Source organism: Sparus aurata, chromosome 6 (assembly GCF_900880675.1).
Source record: "Sparus aurata chromosome 6, fSpaAur1.1, whole genome shotgun sequence".
NCBI classification, from domain to species: domain Eukaryota; kingdom Metazoa; phylum Chordata; class Actinopteri; order Spariformes; family Sparidae; genus Sparus; species Sparus aurata.
This window is the reverse complement of record NC_044192.1, coordinates 27,057,505-27,078,912: the sequence shown is the minus strand read 5'-3', so window position 1 is coordinate 27,078,912 and position 21,408 is coordinate 27,057,505. Positions and strand designations below refer to the sequence as shown.

General features: G+C 41.7%; 2 protein-coding genes across 2 annotated transcripts; both read left to right on the top strand.

Annotated features, from left to right (window-relative positions):
• The first annotated feature begins 855 nt into the window (after positions 1 to 855).
• On the top strand, positions 856 to 10,469 carry ubap1 (ubiquitin associated protein 1). Its single transcript, XM_030420745.1, has 7 exons — positions 856 to 1,027; positions 3,386 to 3,434; positions 5,107 to 5,231; positions 5,681 to 6,496; positions 6,628 to 6,786; positions 7,368 to 7,469; positions 7,635 to 10,469. Exons 2-7 carry the CDS (start codon positions 3,395 to 3,397, stop codon positions 7,773 to 7,775), a joined length of 1,383 nt encoding a protein of 460 aa, XP_030276605.1. The 5' UTR covers positions 856 to 1,027; positions 3,386 to 3,394; the 3' UTR covers positions 7,776 to 10,469.
• Positions 10,470 to 11,368: 899 nt separating this feature from the next.
• On the top strand, positions 11,369 to 20,587 carry dcaf12 (DDB1 and CUL4 associated factor 12). The gene is made up of 9 exons (XM_030420574.1): positions 11,369 to 11,774; positions 13,878 to 14,168; positions 14,676 to 14,957; positions 16,998 to 17,058; positions 17,221 to 17,414; positions 17,761 to 17,826; positions 18,683 to 18,845; positions 19,093 to 19,271; positions 19,442 to 20,587. The coding sequence occupies exons 1-9, from the start codon at positions 11,715 to 11,717 to the stop codon at positions 19,598 to 19,600; spliced, it is 1,455 nt and encodes a 484-aa protein (XP_030276434.1). The 5' UTR covers positions 11,369 to 11,714; the 3' UTR covers positions 19,601 to 20,587.
• Positions 20,588 to 21,408: the final 821 nt, after the last annotated feature.

The following is a 21,408-nucleotide window of genomic DNA, read 5'->3' as shown; positions in this document are numbered from 1 at the left end:
ACATTATTATTATTATTATTATTATTATTATTATTATTATTATTATGATAATATACATTTGCGTGTACCCAAATTATTCAACGTTTAGGTTATCTTAATTTGCATCTCTTTACTGATCAGCTGAATGTCATAACTGTCATTTCACGTTTCTTCTTGTTCATACTTTACAATTATGTGTTTTCAAAGTAAACTCTAAACACTGTAGGGATGTTTTATAATGATATCCATTCATTTGTTTAAATTGATCAATAATTGACATGCCACTGTGCCACACTCTGGTTTATCAGCTCGGACAACAATGAGCTGATAATCTGAATAGATCAGTTCAGTCTATACAGCCTAATTGATTACATCATTTAAAGCCCTCCACTGCTAGCATTTTAAAAGTTTGACAGTTTAACTTCTTAGGTAAGTGGTACATGATACTTTGAATGTAACCACTATTAATTTCTCTCAATGTCGGAAATAATAAAGAGGATAAATAAAGAGGTCAAGTCTTCACAAATTCTCATGTCAAGGAGATAAATAAGGTAACTGTGGTACTTAATTGGTAGTACAAGATGCTGCTCTGATACAATCTTATTCTTAGACATCTTGAAGGTGCCAGTCGTCTTTGCCTTCACTCAAGTTGTGTGCATTCATCCAGGGAGTGGCTCATGCATGTGGTTGTCCTCCTACAATGCCAACAACATGGTGAGAACAATCAATTTAATAAAATGAATAAAGTGATGACAAGCAATTGTTTACAATCTGTTTCTACTTTTTCTTTACAAAAAGTACCTATCACTATGCAAACACCGTAGGAGCGCGCAGCTGGATGTAGTGTTGTGATGCTCTGACGTCACGTAGGTGAGTGACGTCAGACAGGAACCAGTGGAAGGGAGCTTGACAAATCAAGATGGCGTCCCACGCTGAAGCAGGAAAGAGATGTCATAAATAAAACTCATTCGGAGAATAGTTTATATTTGAGTGTCACCTCGACAAGACGTCGTTTGGATTTTGAAAGGAAAAGACGGAGCAGATACAGGTGAGAGGAGTGTGTGTCCGTGTGTGGGCTCAGGTTTGTTTCAGGGGCGGTGGCAGAACAGACAGCGGTCTATCCTGTCCAGCCACATAACGTTACTGCCAGGCCACTGGCGAAGCTAACTAAGCGTATTAGCATGTATGGTAGCTTTTCCGCAAAAACATTAGTCAGCGAGTCGTGATTATTGTCAGCTAATTCATTTATTCGACCTTAATAAGCGGCTAACACTAACCAACGCCATATCCGACTTTGACTTCTTAGCAAAACTGTCACTTTATGAACACTGTTAGCGCACTGAGCTAGGAGTGTCCACTGATAGTAATAGCTTAGCTTGTTGCTAATTAACGCAGATATAACTTAAGTTACAGTAGCTAATGATTATACCGCACTTCAGTGCGTAGCTAGCATGATTACGAGATAAAAACATAACAGCTCGGAGCCTTGGATTTGCTATTTTAACGGACGCTTGCCTGAAAATGTGATGAACTACAGTAACAGCAATTGTTTCGTTATCGTTTTGAGATGTAAGAAGTTCACTGCTCATAAATTAGCCGACCTAATTGCCTCACCGAGTTGCCCTTCGCTTTTGTGGTTGTCGCTGTTGTCTGCAGTTAACACTAACGTGACTTAATGTGCGTTAACCGTGAGGACTAGCTAAGTGTTAGAAATAGCTACGGACATGATATTATCTCGAGGTAGCTGCTAACTTTATGCTAACTACTAGATCAATATCTGAAAGAGAGCAGATAGATGCCTGATCACGAGACACTTTCTGGTCATGTGTGTCCCATTTTTAACATGATTTTCACAGTCAGAGCATATAGAGTAAAGTGGACGAAACTCAACAGTGAGCCTAATGGGCGTGTACAGCTTCCAAGGTAGTATAAGAGACGCCATCGTGGGTTGCATTTTCACACATATGTGTTTGAAATGATAGATCTCATGCTGTATAGGTCCGTGTGTGTGTCTAATCACTGTCATCACTTTCATGGGGAATCTGGGTCTTTTTCTGGCCAGTGCTTATACACAAGGCACTTAAGGAAGCAATTGTTCCAGGAGAGATCGACTGATAACACTGTCTTCATAGACTGGACTATGATAAATCAGTGTAGACACATTTGCCTCTCATGGTTACGTTATTACTAAACGTAAGTAAAGGTTTACTGGATATGAGTTATTTAACTGTTCATCTGTAAGTACGAATTCATTTATGACTACATTCATGTCTCAGTGATTTAAAGCATCATTACAGCTGTCAATCAATTTAAAACGTACTGTTTATCTAAAAATGAACTCGCATAAAAACAGAGCATCAAGCATTATACTATTTGATTATCATTTCCTAATGTGTAAATAACCTGTTGTCTGCCTACATGTCTGGCAGACATAGAGAAAACCGGTCATGCTGCTGCAGTCATATGAACAGCAACAGCTTGGCTGTGAGTAGAGCCTGAGCAAATACTGGATTTTTGGGGCCAATACCGACATGAATTTTAGAGATGTATAAGGAGGGCAGGATATTTTACAGTCCAACAATAAACTTTATTGCCCATAAGGAAACTGATCAGTGCACTGACACAATTAACCAGACTGGAAATTCAAACAATCATACCCCAAGCATCTTTTTCTGCATTATGCAAAATTCCATCGGTGCACGCCGGACAGCATATATGCTGATACTGATCTATCTGTGATAAGCCGATATTGGCCGATAATATCAGTCAGCCTTACTTTTGAGGACTAGTTTGGTCCAACAAACTCCTGACAGATGTTCAAGTTTCCTCTTTGTCTGAATCTGAAATAAATCTGCCCCTTCAGCTGTGTAAGTGGATGAAATTGACCACTTTTTCCACAGAACATTGGTCTGAGAAAACACGCAGATCAAAGTTCAGTGTCAGTGGATGTGAAGACAGTGGCTTCACTGTGTTGAAATGTCAGGCATTGTTCCTGGGCATGACCAAATAACAGGATAATGTCAGTTCAGATGCAAAGCAACAGAATGTACAAAGCCGATAATAATGAAGATTTTGAATTTGAATAGAGGAAATGGACATTTTGTACTACCACGTGTACCATGTGTCATTGCTCTCATGCTTTGATTAAAACTGTTCTGTAGAAACAATTTCTGAACTGTAATTATCATTCAAGAACTATTCTGTCAAACAAAACGGCATGCCTGAAGGCAGGTGGAAGAAGGGCTGGGGAAATCCACATTGGCCTGTTTTCACACTGTTGTGCCCATAGTAATGTGTTTGTAAGATATATTGACCAATGGTGTTTACTTTTCAACTCTTTGTCAGTTAATAAACCGTGGCCCTCCTGCTGCTCACCAACTCACCTGGTGTGCTCATATATTTTCAGAGTCTCTAAATGGCTGCGAGGAAGTCTGGAGCAGATGTATACAACAATGGTGAGATCCTGTTTTTAAAACTTTCTTCTTCTACTGTTTGTCTACACTGCTGTTTTCAGTCAGGAGAAGTGGTGCAACAGTCACGGTTCAGTTCATACCTCTTATATGTCAACATGGTTCAGTATGAGTTCGGTACAACAGGAAAAAAAATCAACAAAAAATCCCAAATGCATAAACTTAGGCCTATCTGGGAAGTGCAGCGATGCGTATGTCAACTCACTCTTGGAGGGAGAGAGAGCGGCGACCTGTAGTACTGTAGCTGGTATGGGTCTATTGATACCACGGAAATGAGACAGTTTCAGACATTCAGAACCAAGATGTATCGATTTTTCAGTATTTTAAAAATATTTTCTCATCACTTATACACTCACATGTTTGTGTTATTTCAAGGCAAGCCTCTTGATAAACAAATTAAAATGTGACATTAATGCCAATTGCTTCGGTAACGTCTTTGCCCCTGTGTGATTTCACATCTAAGGGCTGCTTAAAAAAGAGTAAGGATAAGTTGCTGGCCTCGCTCCAGTAACTGACTCATCTGCTTGATGCTATCTAATTTGTGTTGGCTTGTGTTTCCACTCGCACAAAACTGTCAAACAACAGCAACACTGTCCTCATCCACTTGCTCTCCAGAGGTTTCCCACACAGCAAATTTGGAAGAAGTGGACATTTCCTGTAGCTCTAATGTCTCCGTTGAACTCGCCATAGTGTATTGTCAGCCACGATCTCCATCACAGGGAGCTGATCCAAGTAATCATCTTGTTTTATTGTGTCTTCTGTTTTTGTTGTTTAATGGCAGGTGGAACACGTTTTTTAAGCCACATTACTGTCACTTACTGGATTGGAGTGTGGATCATGGTTATACTCTCACCCCCCGACATATGCTTGTGAATGTACCCGAGTCAGCCTTCACGTGTTTTTGAACAACTCACGTTAGCAGTTGCTTGGTCCACTGGCTGCTGTCCTGCCAGTGGAGAAGTGTCAATTTCCAAATGTGACATAACTTGGAGGGGAGTTAAGGTGGATCACTGCTGTCTTCCGGCAACAACTATTCACGCAATATCTCACGTGACTTTTCCGGCTTTTGATTGTAGTATTGTTTCTTATATGAGGTCAATATTTTTTTCCGTTAACAGCAAAACAACAAATAATCCGTGCATTTATATGGAACTAAGCTTTAGGAGCGGTCCACCTTAACTCCCCTCCAAGTTACGTCACATTCGGAAATTGACACTTCTCCAATGGCTGGACGACGGCTAGCGGAACAATCAACTGCTAACATGAGTTCTTCAAAAACTTTCTTTTCAGTAAACTCTGTGTACACAAACAATGTTCTCAGTGCTCGTGTTCATGTGTAAAGACCCTGGTGATACTATGAGCAAAGTTTAATGTTTTGTCGAGCCTTCTTAGTGTTTTGAAAATAGTGATTTTGATGCTGTCATAAAAGTGCCCGCAGTACTCACATTGAAAATTAGTTTTACCCGAAAACGAAAATACTGTAAATCTTAAAAGTGCCTCTTTCGTAGTAATTATGCCTTTACACAAAGGTTTGACTCGGGTACATTCACAAAAAAAGCCTAGGTTGCATTTTGGTGAGACTTTTGCTTTAAATGTTTATTTCTCATGTATTCTTGCTTTGTATTTCTTCTTTTTTAAATAAATTTTTTGTACACAGGACCCATCAGCTACCTTGATGATGTTCCCTTCAAGATTAATGAAAAATTCCGCTGCCCAGCCAAAGTGGGGCTCCCTGTTGGTTTCTGTCCGCCAGACTGCGGCTCTTTGCTGGTGGAAACACAGGTACAGGACTGTTATTAGTTGATGAATACTGCACTTATGCGTACCTCTCCAGCATCCTCACAGCAGGGCTCAACTGTGGTGAACTACAGCATTATGGCGCTGATCATTATCGGTCCTGCTGTGTCAACATGATGTTATTGGTCATGAACATGGAAGACTTGTAATGCTTAGCTTTTAGATTGAGAGGTGTGGTCCAGCACATGCTGTCAGTGGTGGTGACAGTTAACAGCTAGATATTATTTCAGTAGATTTACAGGTGTTACAGCAACCTCAGATTTGGAGTTTTTTAAATGTATGTGGTACAATATCATCCTATGTTTAATCTGTTCAACTGAACTGTTGTAACATCATGTGTCTCTTATAATCATAATTATTCTTGTTTTCTCTGTTACTCTATGTGCCCTCCTTGCCCATCATTCCTCTTCTTCCTCCTACTACTGTCGCAACAGTATGACTTTTCTCTGGAGAGGCGTAGCGTGCGCTGGGGGGTTGAACTGGCTGAGGCCAGAGCAGCAGAAGCCAGAGCAGAAGAAGCAGCAGCCAAGCAGGAGGCAGAGATCAAGGAGTCTTTGGCACAGGCCCAGGACATTGATGGTGGTGGAGGGAAGAAACCCCGGTCTGCTGCAGAGGACCAAGACCTTCTTCCACCAGCGTTGAACCCTGTGCTTGCAGGGCTGAGCCATAACGCCATCCTAACTCCACTGCCTGCCCCGAGCCTTGGCCCCAGGAAAACCCAGCCTAGCACTCCCCAGCTGCACAGCCTAAATCTAGCTGACTTTGAGCGGGAAGAGGACCCCTTTGACAAGCTGGAGCTCAAAACTTTGGACGATAAGGAGGAGCTCAGGAACATCCTGCAGAGCCAGCCCCAACCTCTACCTCCTCCTTCTGTATCCCCACCAGAGGTCTCCCAGAGGTCTCGTGGAAACAGCCCATCCCCTCCTAGCACCAACACCAGCCTCACAGCCAAACCTGGCTTCACCCACAAACCCAACGGGTTGGTTGCCTTGCTGGACATGGACAGAGTCGGGCAACCTGGGAGAACGGGGTTTGAAACAGATGATCGACCCTGTAACATCCGCTCTCTCACTTTTCCTAAGCTCTCTGATTCTGGAGACCCAGAACCAGTGAGGTACAGCCCACTCCCTGCACCCATCCCAGCCCCCCGACAGAGCCTACCCAATGGCAGCCCACCGACCATACCCACGAGCCAAGTTATTGTTGCCCCTGAGCCATCCAGCCACAACAAGGGCGGTGTGCCCAAACTGGTGAGATTACATACTGATTTATATACTTGATTATAGTGTTTGTATGGGTTACAGAACGGTAGATGAGCCTGCAATTGTTAAATAGAAATGTCAGGAGCTTCACTGACATTCACTCTTGTTTTTTCCACTAGGCCAACCCAGGGTCAGGATCTGCTGGTCTGCCATGTGGTGGTGCCCTGCTCAGCATGACCCCCAGCGAGCGCCAATGTGTGGAAACCCTTGTGGGCATGGGCTACTCTTATGAGGGTGTCCTACGAGCCATGCAGAGACAAGGGCAGAACGTGGAGCAGGTGCGACTCCCTCTCACCCCAATTCGCAGAAATCTGGATACCTAGCATATTTACTGTCAGACATGCTTGTTTGTGTGGTTGTGTATTTGTGTTCAGTGAAGGGTCAATGCTGTGCAACTGTGTATATATATATAAAAAAAAATTGAATTGAAATAAAGTTGTTAAATCACACTGTCTGTTGTCTCTAAAGTAATGGCAATAGATGCGTGTTTGTGATCTATGTAGCCAAAACTTAGCAATATAACCTATCCAACCATTGTCCCAGGATTGCACTAGCTATAGCAGTAGATGTGGGATGAAAAGCAAAACATAACAGGTCCAATGGAGATGGTATGGCAGATTTAGTTGGCCTGCTAATATTGAATAATGATAAAACATTGGGCACATGTAAGGCATATGCAGCATTCAAGACAATAAATGAACCCTACAGAACATTAACAGTAATTGATTTCATACCAGAATGTAATGCGTTATTCTTTACTCAAAAACAAGTCCTCATCATGTCTTTTATTTTAAGCCTGAATAAGAATGTGATTTTCAAGACGGACACATAATGAACATGTGCTTATTGTTTGTCTAAGGTGCTGGACTATCTGTTTGTCCATGGGCGTCTGTGTGAGCGGGGCTTCGATGCAAGTGCAGTGGAGGAATGTTTAGAGATGTACCAGTGTTCAGAGGAAAAGGTTTGTACAGTTTGTATAGGTAACTGCTCGTCTTAACAACATGCGTTGTGTTGTGTCAAATCAGAAAACAGCAATACCTCTACATTACCCTTTTAATAGTTTAGCCAAAGTCTCTAGATTGTATTATAAACAATATAATCTGTTGGTTTTTTTTCTCATTCCCAGGCCTTGCAGTTCCTTGAGCTAATGTCAAGATTTGGCGAGATGGGATTTGAGCGGGATGCCATCAAAGAGGTGTTGCTGGTCCACAACAATGATCAGGACAAGGCTCTAGAGGACCTGATGGCTCGGGCTGCAGCAAGCTGAGCCAAGCTAACCAGCCAACCAAAGCCCTGCCCGGGGCTTGCCTCCCGCTACTACCCAACACAGCCCCTTTCCTTCTGCCTACCCTATCGCACCATGCCCTGCCCTCGCCTTGGCTGTGGAAGGGACAGCTGGGAGACAGTTGTATTTCTCTCTGTGCTAAAACGTATTGTGTCTCAGCACTTCTTAAAGACTGTGTGCCTAGAGTGGAGGGGGTCAAAGTGTAGCCATACTTCATGGTGGTGTTTTTTTTTCTAAGAAATCCTGGGGTTAGGTTCCAGGATGTGGTACTGCTAGGGTATTAAAGAATGGGAAGAAAGTCTGAGCTAGAGAGGAGAAACTGGAAGAAATTGGGCTGTGGCTGTTTTGATGCCGTTCTGATTTGCTTCCACTTGGAAGTGTTTATCTGACTGCAGGTGAAGCCGCAGGACTGAAGGGAGAGCTGATCCCAGGCTCTGACTGCATCACAGAAAGGCCAGTTTGAACTCCTGAAACCCTTAAACAACTAAGCTGCCATCTTCCACTGTTCAGTGCAGACCTAGTAAATGGTGGAGGGGATCAGGGCCTTGAAGAGGCTCTCTTCAAACTGAGCAAACTAACATTAAAAAATCTAAAAAAAAAAAAAAAGAGAAAAAAGAAAAAAAAAGGCCCAGATGGCAGACAGATAACTGACTCTCAAGAAGTGCCCTCTCTGCTCTGGTGCCCTGCACCTAGATCTGTTCTACTTTATTCTTTCATGCATTCATTTTTGTTTTCTGTTTCTTTGGGCACTTTTTTCATGTCAATTTGAAGATTCCATTCCTTTGCTTTCTGTTATAGGAACTGCATAATAGATCACTAGTCATCATAACTCAGAACATAAAGAGATGCTACTGCCCCGGTACGCTCTTTGTCCTGCACTGGAATGGCCTGTTCAAGGAGTGGGGAGACATGTGGGAAGTTTCTCTGTAGGAAATAATAAGAAATGTCCCAAAAACCCACTGACACGGATGTGTCACATACTGCACAGGCACACATTTCATAATTATCAATGTATTTAAAATAGTACACTGACACTTTCATTTAATTGATATGATGATGTAAGATATGTTAACTCACACTTTTAAATGTCATGGACTTTCTTTTTGCAGACTGGAAAAGAGTGAGTGGTTTTAAAAAAAAAAAAAAGTGAGTAAGTGCGGGTTGTTTTTACAGCCACATCATAGTGCAATAGAGACATTTCATATTGTGTGACTGTTGACTGGCACTTAGAGCCTCAAGAAATTTTTGGGAGTTAAGATACGGTCTTCAAGCCTTCTGGAAATTTGGTTGTAAAGGTTTAATTTTATTGATTTCTATCATTTGTTCTCTGTTATTGGACTCCATATCACAAAAATCTAATCAATCGTGACTTTGGTTTGTTGACTTGTCCACTCTTCTTTTCCTCAAGTGTAATATGGAATGAGTTTTCATCTTAAAATGTTTTGGTTGGCATCCCCACAGTCTTAAATGGAGAGTTTAAAAACGCATGTCAGTCACCACATGTCAAAAGCATTTTCCATACGTTCATTTGGTGTAATTGTTTAAAATACGATCTGGATCCTTTATTTTTATAGTTTGTGTAAACGGACCTCCTGAGTTCCAATGCTACATACAGTATGTTTATTAAGCTGCTCAATTGTACTGAGGGCAAAGATGGCAGACATTTCCATAACCTTGGGCTCTGGGGTTCTGCTGGGGATTGTGAGAGGCATGGTGACAGATTAAGGGCTTAAAATTAGAAAAATGTGACTGGGAGAACTGGCACTTTGCTTGGGGCAGGTCCAGTACTTTGTCCTATGTTCCACAAATGCAAAAAGAAACTTCATAACCACCAATCTATTTCAGAATAACTTCTGGTTTTGACAAATAAATACATTGTAGTGAGGTTTATTGCCAAAACAAATGTAATTTTACTTGTTTAATGAAAGACATTGGCAACCAAGATTATACAGTACCACTCACGCCAGAGAGATGAGCACATCCCAGTGAGTGTTTATAGTGGCACGTCATCATGAATCTGTCCTCCAGTCCATGTTCACTCTTTAGTTAGTTAGGGCAGTGCCTTGGGCAAGCTAATGACACGACACTTGCAATGTGCGATGTTACGTGTATTATCCTTATTTAAGCCAGGCTTCTATCTGACATGTGGTTTACATGATCAACAAGCATGTGTTCTCACTCTTACCCAGTTTTAATTGCCTTCCGTCTTGATTTACTGTGACAAAGAAGAATAGCACACTTGCTTTACAAACACATAAGTGGTATTATCGTCGCCTTACATAACTCAAGTGTGGTTTCCCTCAATCGCACATGATGCCAGATGACATCCACTCCTCTGACAGCCTCACACGTTGGAGTGAATACAGTATAGCAGGTTCTGGGCCTCCTCCATCAATGCCTCCTCCCATTTCTGTTACGATTTGCAAGCTGTGTGGGGATGACATGCAGCTAGGTTCTCCTTATCAAGGGGATCATCAGGTCCAAGGGGTTTATCAGTCACTGCATAATTGGGGCGCTAATGAATCTAATGAACAATGAAATATCTTAATGGTATAATAAAAGGTGGGTGAGGTGAGTGTTCTTTCCCATGCTCCTGAAATGTGATTTGCAACATTTTTCGATTTCCTCTGGAATTATTTGGAAAAATCCACACGATTAAATGTGCACATCTTTTCAGTGGTGAGACTGTTGATCGTTAATGGTGTCGCTTCCTGAGCTTAGTGTGAACGCGAAGCTGGTGGGGGACGGCTCACCTGCTCCTTGTTGTCTCTCTTCAACTGCAATTGCATTTTTATTCTCTCTATTCAGTCGACAAGACAGCAACAATACAGACGATTGTCAGTCCAGGTATTGTCAGCGGCAGCTGGAAACATCCAACTGTGTGGCTTAGTCAGCAGAAAAAGAGACGATAATGCACCAGAATAGAGGCCATATTTGGTCTGCCTGAACTCACCAGGGTTAATAAACAGAAGATTACAAAGTCGTGGTTCAGTACAAGGTCCTTCATAGTGCTCAGTCAGCCTGTGTAATGTTAAATGGCCATGTTAACCATGTCTGTGTGCTCATGCAAATGATGGCCATCTTCAGAAAGATCCAGTGAGCCAGTCAGATGATTTTAGATGCATGTTTTTCTACCACAGATGTAAAATAAGACCTTAAAAGATTTTATAATTCAGTGTCTTGTGCAGGTGGCCACCAGAAGTCCTTTATCTTTATAGTAACAATTATGAACATATCAGGGCATGTAAAATAAATAACAGCCCAATAAAATGACAATTAAATAGAAAATGTATGATGCAATTAGATTTTTTAAAGAGAGCACAGACTTGACAGCTTATGATTTGATTTTATATCCCCAGAAATTTAATTTAAAAAAATCTTGTCTTACTTGTATTAGATGTGTGAGACTCGATAATATTTATGATATAAAAAATATTCGATTTTTACAATTAACACACTGAAACACGATATTCTTCAATCAGAGAGATCAGAACCATCTGATCAATGGTCTTACGCAGGTGGCGTGCACGAGCACGCATGACGCTCGCGTTCACGTACGACCTTGTTTTTGTTGATGTTTAATTTGAGTGCGGCTGCGCGCTGCTCAATGCTTTCGCCGTTGCTGACGCGACTTGGCAGGGAAAAAGACAGTGTGAGCCCTCTGGCAGTGGGTAGCGACTCTGTCGAAACTGAATAGGTAGCACGGCCCGAGATAAGTATTATTTGGGAACCTACGATAGTAATTCAGCGACAATCTTAATCAGCGACTAACCAACCTCTCCCGTATGTGATCGCCCTTCCTCCTCGTCGGACGCTGCCAGCGAGGGCCAAGGAACAAAATAGCATATCGCCATTATATGATCCAGTGTCCAGCGTCACTTTTACCCTCCATGTGGGTGAGGGAACTGTGTGTTTCAGATTATGGCGAGAAAAACAGTTAGCAGGAAAAGGAAGGCAGGAGAGCCCAAGGACCAACAACAGGTAGGCGGAAACCCGGTGCGGATCCTTATTAGCTAGCTAGTGAGTTGTGCTAGCATGCTAACTGACACTGGGCTAGCCGGATTTGGCTGATAAAACTGCCAGAGGCCAAATTTTCATGACATTTTCACAGATTTACCACCAATTGAACTACATAACGTTACATGGACAATGCATTACAACTGTGGTCTTATTTGAACGACAAAACGTTGTGTTTCTGTTTGAAACTTGGTACCTGCTTATATTAGTATGGCGTCAGCCAACGGCAGTCCGTTGTCAACACGACAGCTAGGTTAACGTTAGCTAAAATGCTAGCTACATCGTCGTATTTCGGCTTTTATTTAATGTTACCCACTATTAACTCATCTTTTCGTAGGTAAATTATATTGTCAGTTCCTTTTTCGCTTGGGGCCATTACATGTCAACCTCTAGTCACCGTCCTGAACAGTACCAGACAGATTTAATCATCACTTAAAACTGAATCTGCCTCATCGTAGCGAATGATTAGGTATAGCTTTAGCTAGCTCTGTAGCTAACGGTAACGTTAGCTGAAACGTTAACAATCAGTTAGCTAGTTGACTTACATGTAAACTAACTGTAGATGGGCTCAGCTAAGAGAATGGAATTGACCTCTGCTGAATTGACAGACAACATTTCACATCAGCACGAACATCTTTCCTATACAATCAGCCCAGAGCCCAGCTGTTGACTTAAACTTGAGACTGGTTGACTTCATCACTAGTTTCAGTTTATGATCTGCTTTTACTGGATTGTTTGCCAACACTGCAAAGGCATGTGGCCACCATCTTTCACCAATATAAATAAACCACACACTAGTAGCAAACCCATTTAATGCATCTGTTATCTATTGATCACTCACGCCAGTCAACAGTATTAACAATCGTCTAGAAAATTACAAAAAGACAGCAGATTGCAACCCAAATTACTTTAAGGTCAAGGGAATAGAAACACACAAATAACACCACTTATGTGAGGTATGAATTGTTGGGCCAAGACGATTTTTATAATCAGAAATTGTGTTTGTAATTTCATTGTGAGGTAAACTGAGATGCCTATAGTATTTTGAGTGAACAAGCAAAATAGTAAGACCAAAAAAAATGTAAAGGCTTTTTGTCTTCCCTTGATCACAAGATTAGCTATTCTGCTCGTCTCTGTGTTGTCGTTTTCATTAGCAGGGATGCCCGGATGACAATATTATTCTATCATTTTGACATACTGCAATTCTTTGACTTCAAAGGTGTATTAGTCTGTACCGTGTACTGAAATATCTCTAAAAACCAAAGAAAAAATGAAAATGTTGTGCTGCAAGGTTACACAGTGTGTGTGTGTGTGTGTGTGTGTGTGTGTGTGTGTGTGTGTGTGTGTGTGTGTGTGTGAATAGTAGAGCTTAATTGTGCCCTTAAGTGTCGGATGTATTGATGGACAACCAAGAGTGTGACCAGTGTGCCTGACTTGACTCAGCCTCTTAACATGTATTTGTGTGTGTATGATAGATATCTTGTTGTGCTCCTGTCCTGACCGGGCAGTGATCATGTTTAGGGCCGGATGGGTCGATGAGGTCTACTGACTAACAATAGGCGTGGTCTGTACCTCCATTACAGACAGCCAATGATACTCGGCCACCTGAGCGAGATGTTGTATCAAATTCAGTGCCTTTGTTTGCACTGGTCCCGTATTGACCCAGCCTGATAAAGTGACAGTGATGGTGTGCGTTTTTGCTGTTATACTCCATGATCTGCTAAGGCTTTTAATTCTGTATCAGCAATTTACAGAAATGTGTCCAAAGTCCCAGTAAACAAAGTTTGTACTGAGATGTCTCAGTAAACACAGTTTGTTATTTTCAAATAGAGATCAAGAAAGCTGAAAAAGAAGATGACAAGATGCAACTGGATTTTATTCATTAAAGACTTATTAATATTTTAAAATGTAAAACATGAATTATATTGATGTTGGCTTCTTCAAAATTGTGTGTAAAACACAATTATTGTTTGTCTCTGAAACAGTGTTGACATCTGGAAAAAGTCAGGTGCTTTCCCCACAGAACATTTTTAGGTGCTTGACTTTGTTTCGCTTTTCTTCCTTCAGCTGGGCTGGTGTCAGGCACCACACAAGCGGAGCCGTGTTTCTTGTTCATCACGTCATGACCAGCAGTGGTGGTGCAGTCGGCGCTCAGTGGTGTGTGCCCTCCGGGGGCGGGAGTTCAGGCCTCAGCAGCAGCATGAGTTGCGGCTCCAGCGGAGCCTGCGGGGTTTTGCAGCCGGCAGGCTCCCTGGCATCCTCAAGGAGAGGGAGTTCTCTCTGGGCAGGCTCAACAAGGTTTTTGCTTCACAATGGCTCAACCACAGGCAGGTGGTGTGTGGGACCAAGTGCAACACGGTGAGATGTCATTTTGTCACTAACCTCTGTCAATTATTTGATCATTACCACATATTTCCACTGTTTGTTGTTAATCTGCCGATACTATCACTTAATCAGTAAAGATGCAGCCCTCTCAAATAATTTAGAAACACAGAAAGGCAGATGTTGGATTATTTCAGCTGTCATGTAAACACTACAAACCAGGTTGCATGCTGCCTAAAGGTTGATCTTAGAATGAGTAGAAGGAAAGGAACAGAGCTGAATCTGTCAAATTATTTTGTCAGCAGGGTTTCTCCTAGGAAATCTGTAATAGTAGGTGGTTTGTATCCTGTGCCAGCATGTGTCTATTAAATAACAAAATTCCTACATTCAGCTAATTTCGAAAGATTTTGTCTCTTCACTATGTGGTGAATATATTCAGTCTCTGTGTTTTAATCAGATCACAGGAACTTCCCACAAACACTCATCTGTATAATTCCTGAACCTGGTAGGATAACCAGATTTCTTTCCTTCCATTACCTGCAGCTTTTTGTAGCCGATGTCCTAACGGGGCAGATAACACGTATTCCCATGCTGAAGGACAGGGAGTGTGGCAGTGGAGGCTCTGGTGTGGTGGGTGGTGCAGTGGTGGCGGGGCGGCATTACCACTCCACCGCTGGCTCTCGTTCCCGGATGGACCAGCAAGGCTGCGGGATCCACGCCATCGAACTCAATCCCTCCAGAACGCTGTTAGCCACCGGAGGAGACAACCCCAACAGCCTGGCCATCTACCAGCTGCCCACACTGGACCCTGTTTGTGTTGGAGATGTAAGTGGTTTGGGTTGGCATCTTTGGTCAGTTTGTGAGTGAGATTTTCGTTGCTATGTTGCTTATCTTCACCATATGGACTCCAAAGATGACAGTGTTAGTTCAAGAGGGAAATACCCCCACACAAGTTTTTGTCAAAAGTAATTGTCAATAATTGTATGGTCGTGTGTAGGTGAATGCTTGTGACTCTTTTGATTCCAAGTCTTTTCGATCATTTCCAAAAATGTTTTACTTGTTTACAACACTTTAGAGTTGTCACGATACCAAAATGAGTAACCACGATACTATACCAGACAAAGTATCACGGTTCCGGGTATTATCGCGATACTGCAGCCTTTTTTTTATTATCATTATTTTTATGAACTGCAATGTATTTGTACAAGTTATAAATACTTATTAATTACTTATAATGTTGTTTGGTGCATGATAAACATAATACTAGTGAGGCATGAATTAGACTGAAACAAATACTTTTATGAATAACATTTATTAAAAAGTTAAAATTAAAAAAAAAAAAGGTATGGTCTTGGCCATGGGTTGCTTCCCTTTTGGGTTGGATGGCTCTCTCTAAAATAAGGAGTGGGAAATACATTACAAATTAGCCTAATGGTCCTAATGGTTTTAGTTCATAACTGGGTCAATAAGAGTACATGAACAAAAGCATACGAGCAATAAAAAACAAATAAATGAAGTTAGAATTTATATGGTTGAAATCATATAATCATTTAGTTTCCTTTGCACATTATTTATGTTTAACTAATATAAATAATCAATTTAGGATAACAAATTCTCTGTCTTTTAAAAATATCTATTTGACAATAATGTAACATAATAAACCATAGAGGACAAAATACAATAAACAGGAACTGATTCCCTGTGAAAACTATATTTTTATGCATTTTCTAGGTGCTTTATACTTTGACATCCTTTAACTCTTCATTCCTCAGCCTGTCCACGGAGCATATAGACTAATATTAGCCAATGAGAAAATAAACAGGGCATACTAACCTGGTATTCGACATATAAATCTGGGTGACGACCCTGCAGGTGTTTATGAGGTTGGATGTGTTCCCTCCTTTGGCTTCTATAGCTTGGTGGCAGCGCCTGCACAGTGGACGGCCATCGTCTATTGCTTTACCATCTGTGCCTTGTTTAAAGCTAAAATAGTTCCAAATGTGACTTTTGGAGTTTGGTTTTTTGAGCAAAATTAGTGGTGCCACTGAGACGCCGCCGCGGCAGACTCGCCGCTCGGGCCTGGTGCTTCTGCCATGGTGAGTGTGTTGTCTCGTGTTAGTGACTGTAAGCTCGCATCTGGGTGAGACAGAACTTTAGCTTGTTGTTTGTTTTGAAGCGAATTTCTATCGAAGCGGAGCTGTCTTCACGGAGTTCGTTCTTGCCGGCAGAAACACACGAACAGCCAATCAGCTAACAGACGGGCGGACCCAGCGTGCGGAAACAGCCTATCATATCCCCGGACATCACCAGTAACAGGCAAACAGCCAATCATTCAGCAGCTGTGTAGTTCGGTTGCAGTAGTTAGCATGTGGGTTTGTTTACAAGGGAGTAGCATCGGGTATCGTGCAACTCTACAACACTTAAAACAACAAGATAACAAACCGATGATGATTGATTCCCATCAGCCTCAACTGTAGCCCGCTTCCAAATCTCTTAATCGCTGCCCACGTCAGTTTGTATAGTGATTCAAATAGGTTGTGTTACTTGCGTTACTTTGGGTGGAATACTGGCGACCGATCAAAGCAAAGCAGACCTGATTAAACAAACACCGACCATGGTCAGCTGACATGTTGGTGTAAGAGAGCCTAAAGTAATAACTCGTAAATTGGCTTATTTTTAGTAGTTGATTATTGTGAAAAAATATTATACATAGTATAGTATAGTAATATATTTGAATGTATTCTGCACTAATATTTTTTTAATATTACACGGTCACTGTTAAGCATTAACTGTTTAGCAATTCAAGCTGCAGAATATGTAAAACGAGCTGTTTTGGGTTTTAAATATTAGCCATTTGTTTTTCAGGATGGTCACAATGACTGGATCTTCTCCATAGCGTGGATCAGCGATAACATGGCGGTGTCTGGTGAGTTGTCTATAAAAGCTTAGTTGTATGAATGAACTGTACTCCTTTCTGTTTCTGAGTCAGTGAGCTCTAAATAACCTGATGACAATCCTGACGATGTTAATTTTCCACGTTTGTCTGCACGATCTGTAATCTCGCTACGTCTTACGTTACAATTCCCAGGCTCCAGAGACGGCTCCATGGGCCTGTGGGAGGTGACCGAGGAGGTAATGAGCCAGGCAGAGCGCAGTCAGAATGAGGAGTCAGTACCCTCCTACGCCCACATCTCCCACCGTGCCCTCAAGGACATCCCGAAGGAGTACACCAACCCATACAACTGCAAAGTCCGGGCTCTGGCCTTCAACAACAACCATAAAGTAAGGTTCAACCTGACACAACTGTTGGGGGAAGTCACATGATTGTGTTCTCCGTGACTTATTTCCTGCAAATCTTAATATACCGAGGGCCAGATTTCAGGATAACACAGTTTATTTTTATGATTAATATGTATGATCATACAGGTGGACAGCAGAGGAGTGGTTTGAAGCATTTTTTTCCTGTCTTTTCAAGCCCACAGGGGAAGAGAATTTGAATCGAAAACACTGATCTAGAGGACAATATGTCTACTTCTTGAGAAAAGGTTATTGGCTCTACCTGTCTCTGCCTTTATGCACTTCAGTTGCAGTCGTTTACCTCTGTCCTCCCATGTTGTTCCTTTTCCAGGAACTGGGTGCTGTGTCCTTGGACGGCTATTTCCACCTCTGGAAAGCTGAGCACAACTTGTGCAAGGTAAATGCATATAGTTAGGGTAGTAATCATTGTGTAATACATTTCCTCTGCATATAGACGAATCATCAACGCAGGGATGGGTGATGTGACCTAAAAATTATATCATGGTATTTTTATTTCTTTTGCAGTGACGGCATTATATTACAGTATAACAAAAGTAAAAGGAATACTCTGACATGATTCTACCTTTTCTCGCTCTAATGGTAATGTTGGGAAACAGATTTTAAGAACAATTGAAAACAAAGTGTGTGTTCATAGGCTTAAAATAGGAATACAAATAAGGCATTGGCCTAAATGTTTTCTACATGTTTTGGGAGTTCCTGTCCACAATGTAGCTTAATTTGTAAATGTACTGTAATTAATTCTCTGGACAAGGGGTAGGATTAGGCATCTGAACAACATTTACTTGGCATAAAGGAAGGAAGTAAAATAGTTTGCCACAGGGCATGTCTATAAAGTACATTTACATATAGCAAAAACAGACGGAGATGGTCACTGAGCAGAGGGAGCTTTCAGTGCATTGATCACAACAGGGCTAGCTGAGGTTATGTTACCTCAGCAAACCTAACGAGGCTTAACGTTCACACTATTTTTCTTGACTGTCCCCCAATGGCACTGGCCCTTGTTGAGAAAGCAGCGAAGAAAGTTAATCTACTGGGTCTTCACTTGATGGATTGTGGGAATAGATTAAGACATTTGTGTTTGTTCTTGCAGATGACAAGCAATCATTTCTTACACTTTTCTTATTGAATGGACTTTCTCAGTGGAGTTCTCCTGGATGGCATGGGAACGTACTTTCCTCAGTGTTCCCCCTACTCAGTTCCCGTTTAACAGTCCCTGGTGTTTTTCAATCCAGATACTGTCCACCAAGCTGCCTCACTGCAAAGAGAATGTGTGTCTGGCGTATGGGCAGGACTGGTCAGTGTATGCCGTGGGTTCTCAGGCCCATGTCTCCTTCCTGGATCCGCGGCAGCCGACACACAGCATCAAGTCCGTCAATTCCAGAGAAAGAGGAAGCGGTGAGTAATCTTTTAAGATGGCTAAATGTTTGGTTAAAAGAAATCGTTTCATAAGCTGTATTATGAGCGTAAAATGGTTGTGTCTATACTGTGATTTCTCTGTGTCTAAAGTATGTGTTAAGGTTGTCTGTGTGGCAGATGGTAAAACTTGCCAACAACCCAGTTTTTTAGTGGTAAATCTCAAACAGACAGGCAAGAGAGGCTTGATGTTTACCCTTTGGCTATCTGTGTGTTCGTGTGTGTGCAGGGATCCGTTCAGTGAGTTTCTACGAGCACATAGTGACAGTGGGCACTGGCCAAGGTTCTCTTCTCTTCTACGACATCCGGGCCCAGAGATTCCTGGAGAACCCTTTGAATCCAGCTGGGGGCTACCGGAAGTGCCCAGGAGATGGCATCCTCAAGCTCACTACAGGGAAAGGCTGGCTGGTACACAATTTTTCCTCCTCTTTATTTGTCTTCAATATGCTACTCCTTTTTTTTTTTTTTTTTTTAAAGATTGGAGTTGACTTGACACAAATGTTGAAGCACTGTAGTTGTAGATCACTTGCGTAACTCTCTTCTCTCCCGCTGTTTCGACTCTTTTGCTCTGCTTTCAGAATCACGATGAGACGTGGAGGAGTTACTTCTCAGACATTCATTCCTTCCCCAACGCCGTGTACACCCACTGCTATGACGACTCCGGCACCAAGCTGTTTGTAGCAGGTGGCCCTCTCTGTTCCGGCCTGCACGGCAACTACGCAGGACTGTGGAGCTAGCCTCTCCGTCTCCTCCATCACTCTTGTCACCACATCCTCGTCCAGATTTTTACTGAACCAGTCCCTCCATCCTTCTGCCTCTTCCAGTCCGTTGACATCACCGTCTTTGGTATCCCCTCTTGCTCATTGAATTGTCACTCTGTTTTGCTCACACATGGACTCAGGAGCATGATCTTGCCCCCACCTGTATCACGGCTTTGAATATTGTTGTTGTGTATGTTTGTGTCCACCATCACTCTATCCCTTTTCCCCTGATTATTCCTTTGCTCCTTCCACCTCAACTACTCAGTTTGTTTGTTGGTTTTTTTTTTTTTATATCAAATGTATAAAACTATTAACTAGTAATTTTCTCAAAAGCTGCAAAGTCTGCCACTAAAGAACTCAGAGTTTTGAGAAACATAAAGAATAAAGTAATACGTGTTCTCAGCATCATTTAAGACATTCACATCCAACACGCAGGGATTAGGCTATGGTCTTTTTGCTGGCTTGTTTTTGTATGTAAGGATAGTGTTTACTGCTGCTTCCTCTGTGATAAATGACAATGTCTTTGTGAAACGGCTGTGGGAACTTTCTCCCCAAAGTTCCTTTTTGTTCTCTCACTGAACTGGACGGCAATAAAACATGAAACGGGAGGGAGAGAGTAAGAAGGACTGAGGAGATGATAGACTTTGAAGGACTGAAACTGGAGTGCAGTTTGACGTTTGATCGAGAATACTCGCTGGTTGGAATGGCCCGTCCTGTCCCGCAACAATCACAAAGAACTTCTCTCTTCTCCTGTCGGAAGTAAAACGAAGAAGCCAATCAGAACGGGACTTTGTGTTCATATTTTTCTCACTGAGATGATGTAAAGGAGGAACATTAAGAATGCTAAATGCAGTGTTGTTCTGCTATTAATCCCAACAAATGCGTATTTTATTATTTTCTTTTTGACTGTGTGATTTGACAGGCAAACCCCTGCTGATATTCTAACGACCTTTGTATTTATTTTCACCTTTCTCCGTCACCTTTATTCAGTTGGCCAGGGGTCTTTATACCTGCTTCTCTTTGAAGGATACATTGTCTTTTTGCCGCTCACATTTCTAGAGAATATACTCTAAGATTTCTGTAGCGAGTTAAGTGTCATCCAATATGATGACTGATAGATAAAGGAGCCTTTAATTGAACCTCCCCCTTAACGATTCTGGGGCTCCTCCAATGAGAAGATCGGCAGTAGCTCACTGATCCTCAGCAGTCCGGCAGAAAGGATGCAAGCAGAACTAAATGAGAACTTTTAGGACTCGACCCTGGAGTTCAACACTGCAGGCACATACATTAGTTGTTACAGTTGCACAACTGTCTTTTTGTCCTTTTTTTTTTGTACCAAGGAGTGAGTGATTCTGCTCTTTTCTGTGCTTGGTAGAGGCAGGGAAGGCTTGAGTTACGTTTTTTGGCCTTCCTCAAGTCTTTCTGTGAAAGACTGCCACGGGCGATCATAGTTTTCCTTTTCTACAGTTTTCATGATAATGACAGGTTAAAAAAAAACAAATAAGAGAAACCCTAATTAGGACCCTCAATTGAACAAATAAACACTTTTAAAGTGTATTTTATATATAAGTGTGTATACAGTATGTATGTGTAAAAATACATAGGGACAATTACATACATTTTTATGTATATGTCTGAGGAAGTGTGTTGATCGACCTGTCTACTTGGTGATGCCCTGTTTTTTTTATACATGCCTCATGAATGTTTTTACAAATGACTGAACCTGAGGATATTGTAAGATATAAACATCTGGAAAAAAAAACAAGCTATTAAATCTTTAAAAA

Bases quoted from the DNA above. Each gene is read 5' to 3' on its own strand.
- ubap1 (XM_030420745.1), top strand. From the start codon at position 3,395: ATGGCTGCGAGGAAGTCTGGAGCAGATGTATACAACAATG. The intron at 6,497-6,627 runs GTGAGATTACAT...TTTTTCCACTAG, and splicing joins AGGGCGGTGTGCCCAAACTG to GCCAACCCAGGGTCAGGATC. The intron at 6,787-7,367 runs GTGCGACTCCCT...TGTTTGTCTAAG, and splicing joins AAGGGCAGAACGTGGAGCAG to GTGCTGGACTATCTGTTTGT.
- dcaf12 (XM_030420574.1), top strand. From the start codon at position 11,715: ATGGCGAGAAAAACAGTTAGCAGGAAAAGGAAGGCAGGAGAGCCCAAG. The intron at 17,415-17,760 runs GTAAGGTTCAAC...TTCCTTTTCCAG, and splicing joins CCTTCAACAACAACCATAAA to GAACTGGGTGCTGTGTCCTT. The intron at 18,846-19,092 runs GTGAGTAATCTT...GTGTGTGTGCAG, and splicing joins TTCCAGAGAAAGAGGAAGCG to GGATCCGTTCAGTGAGTTTC.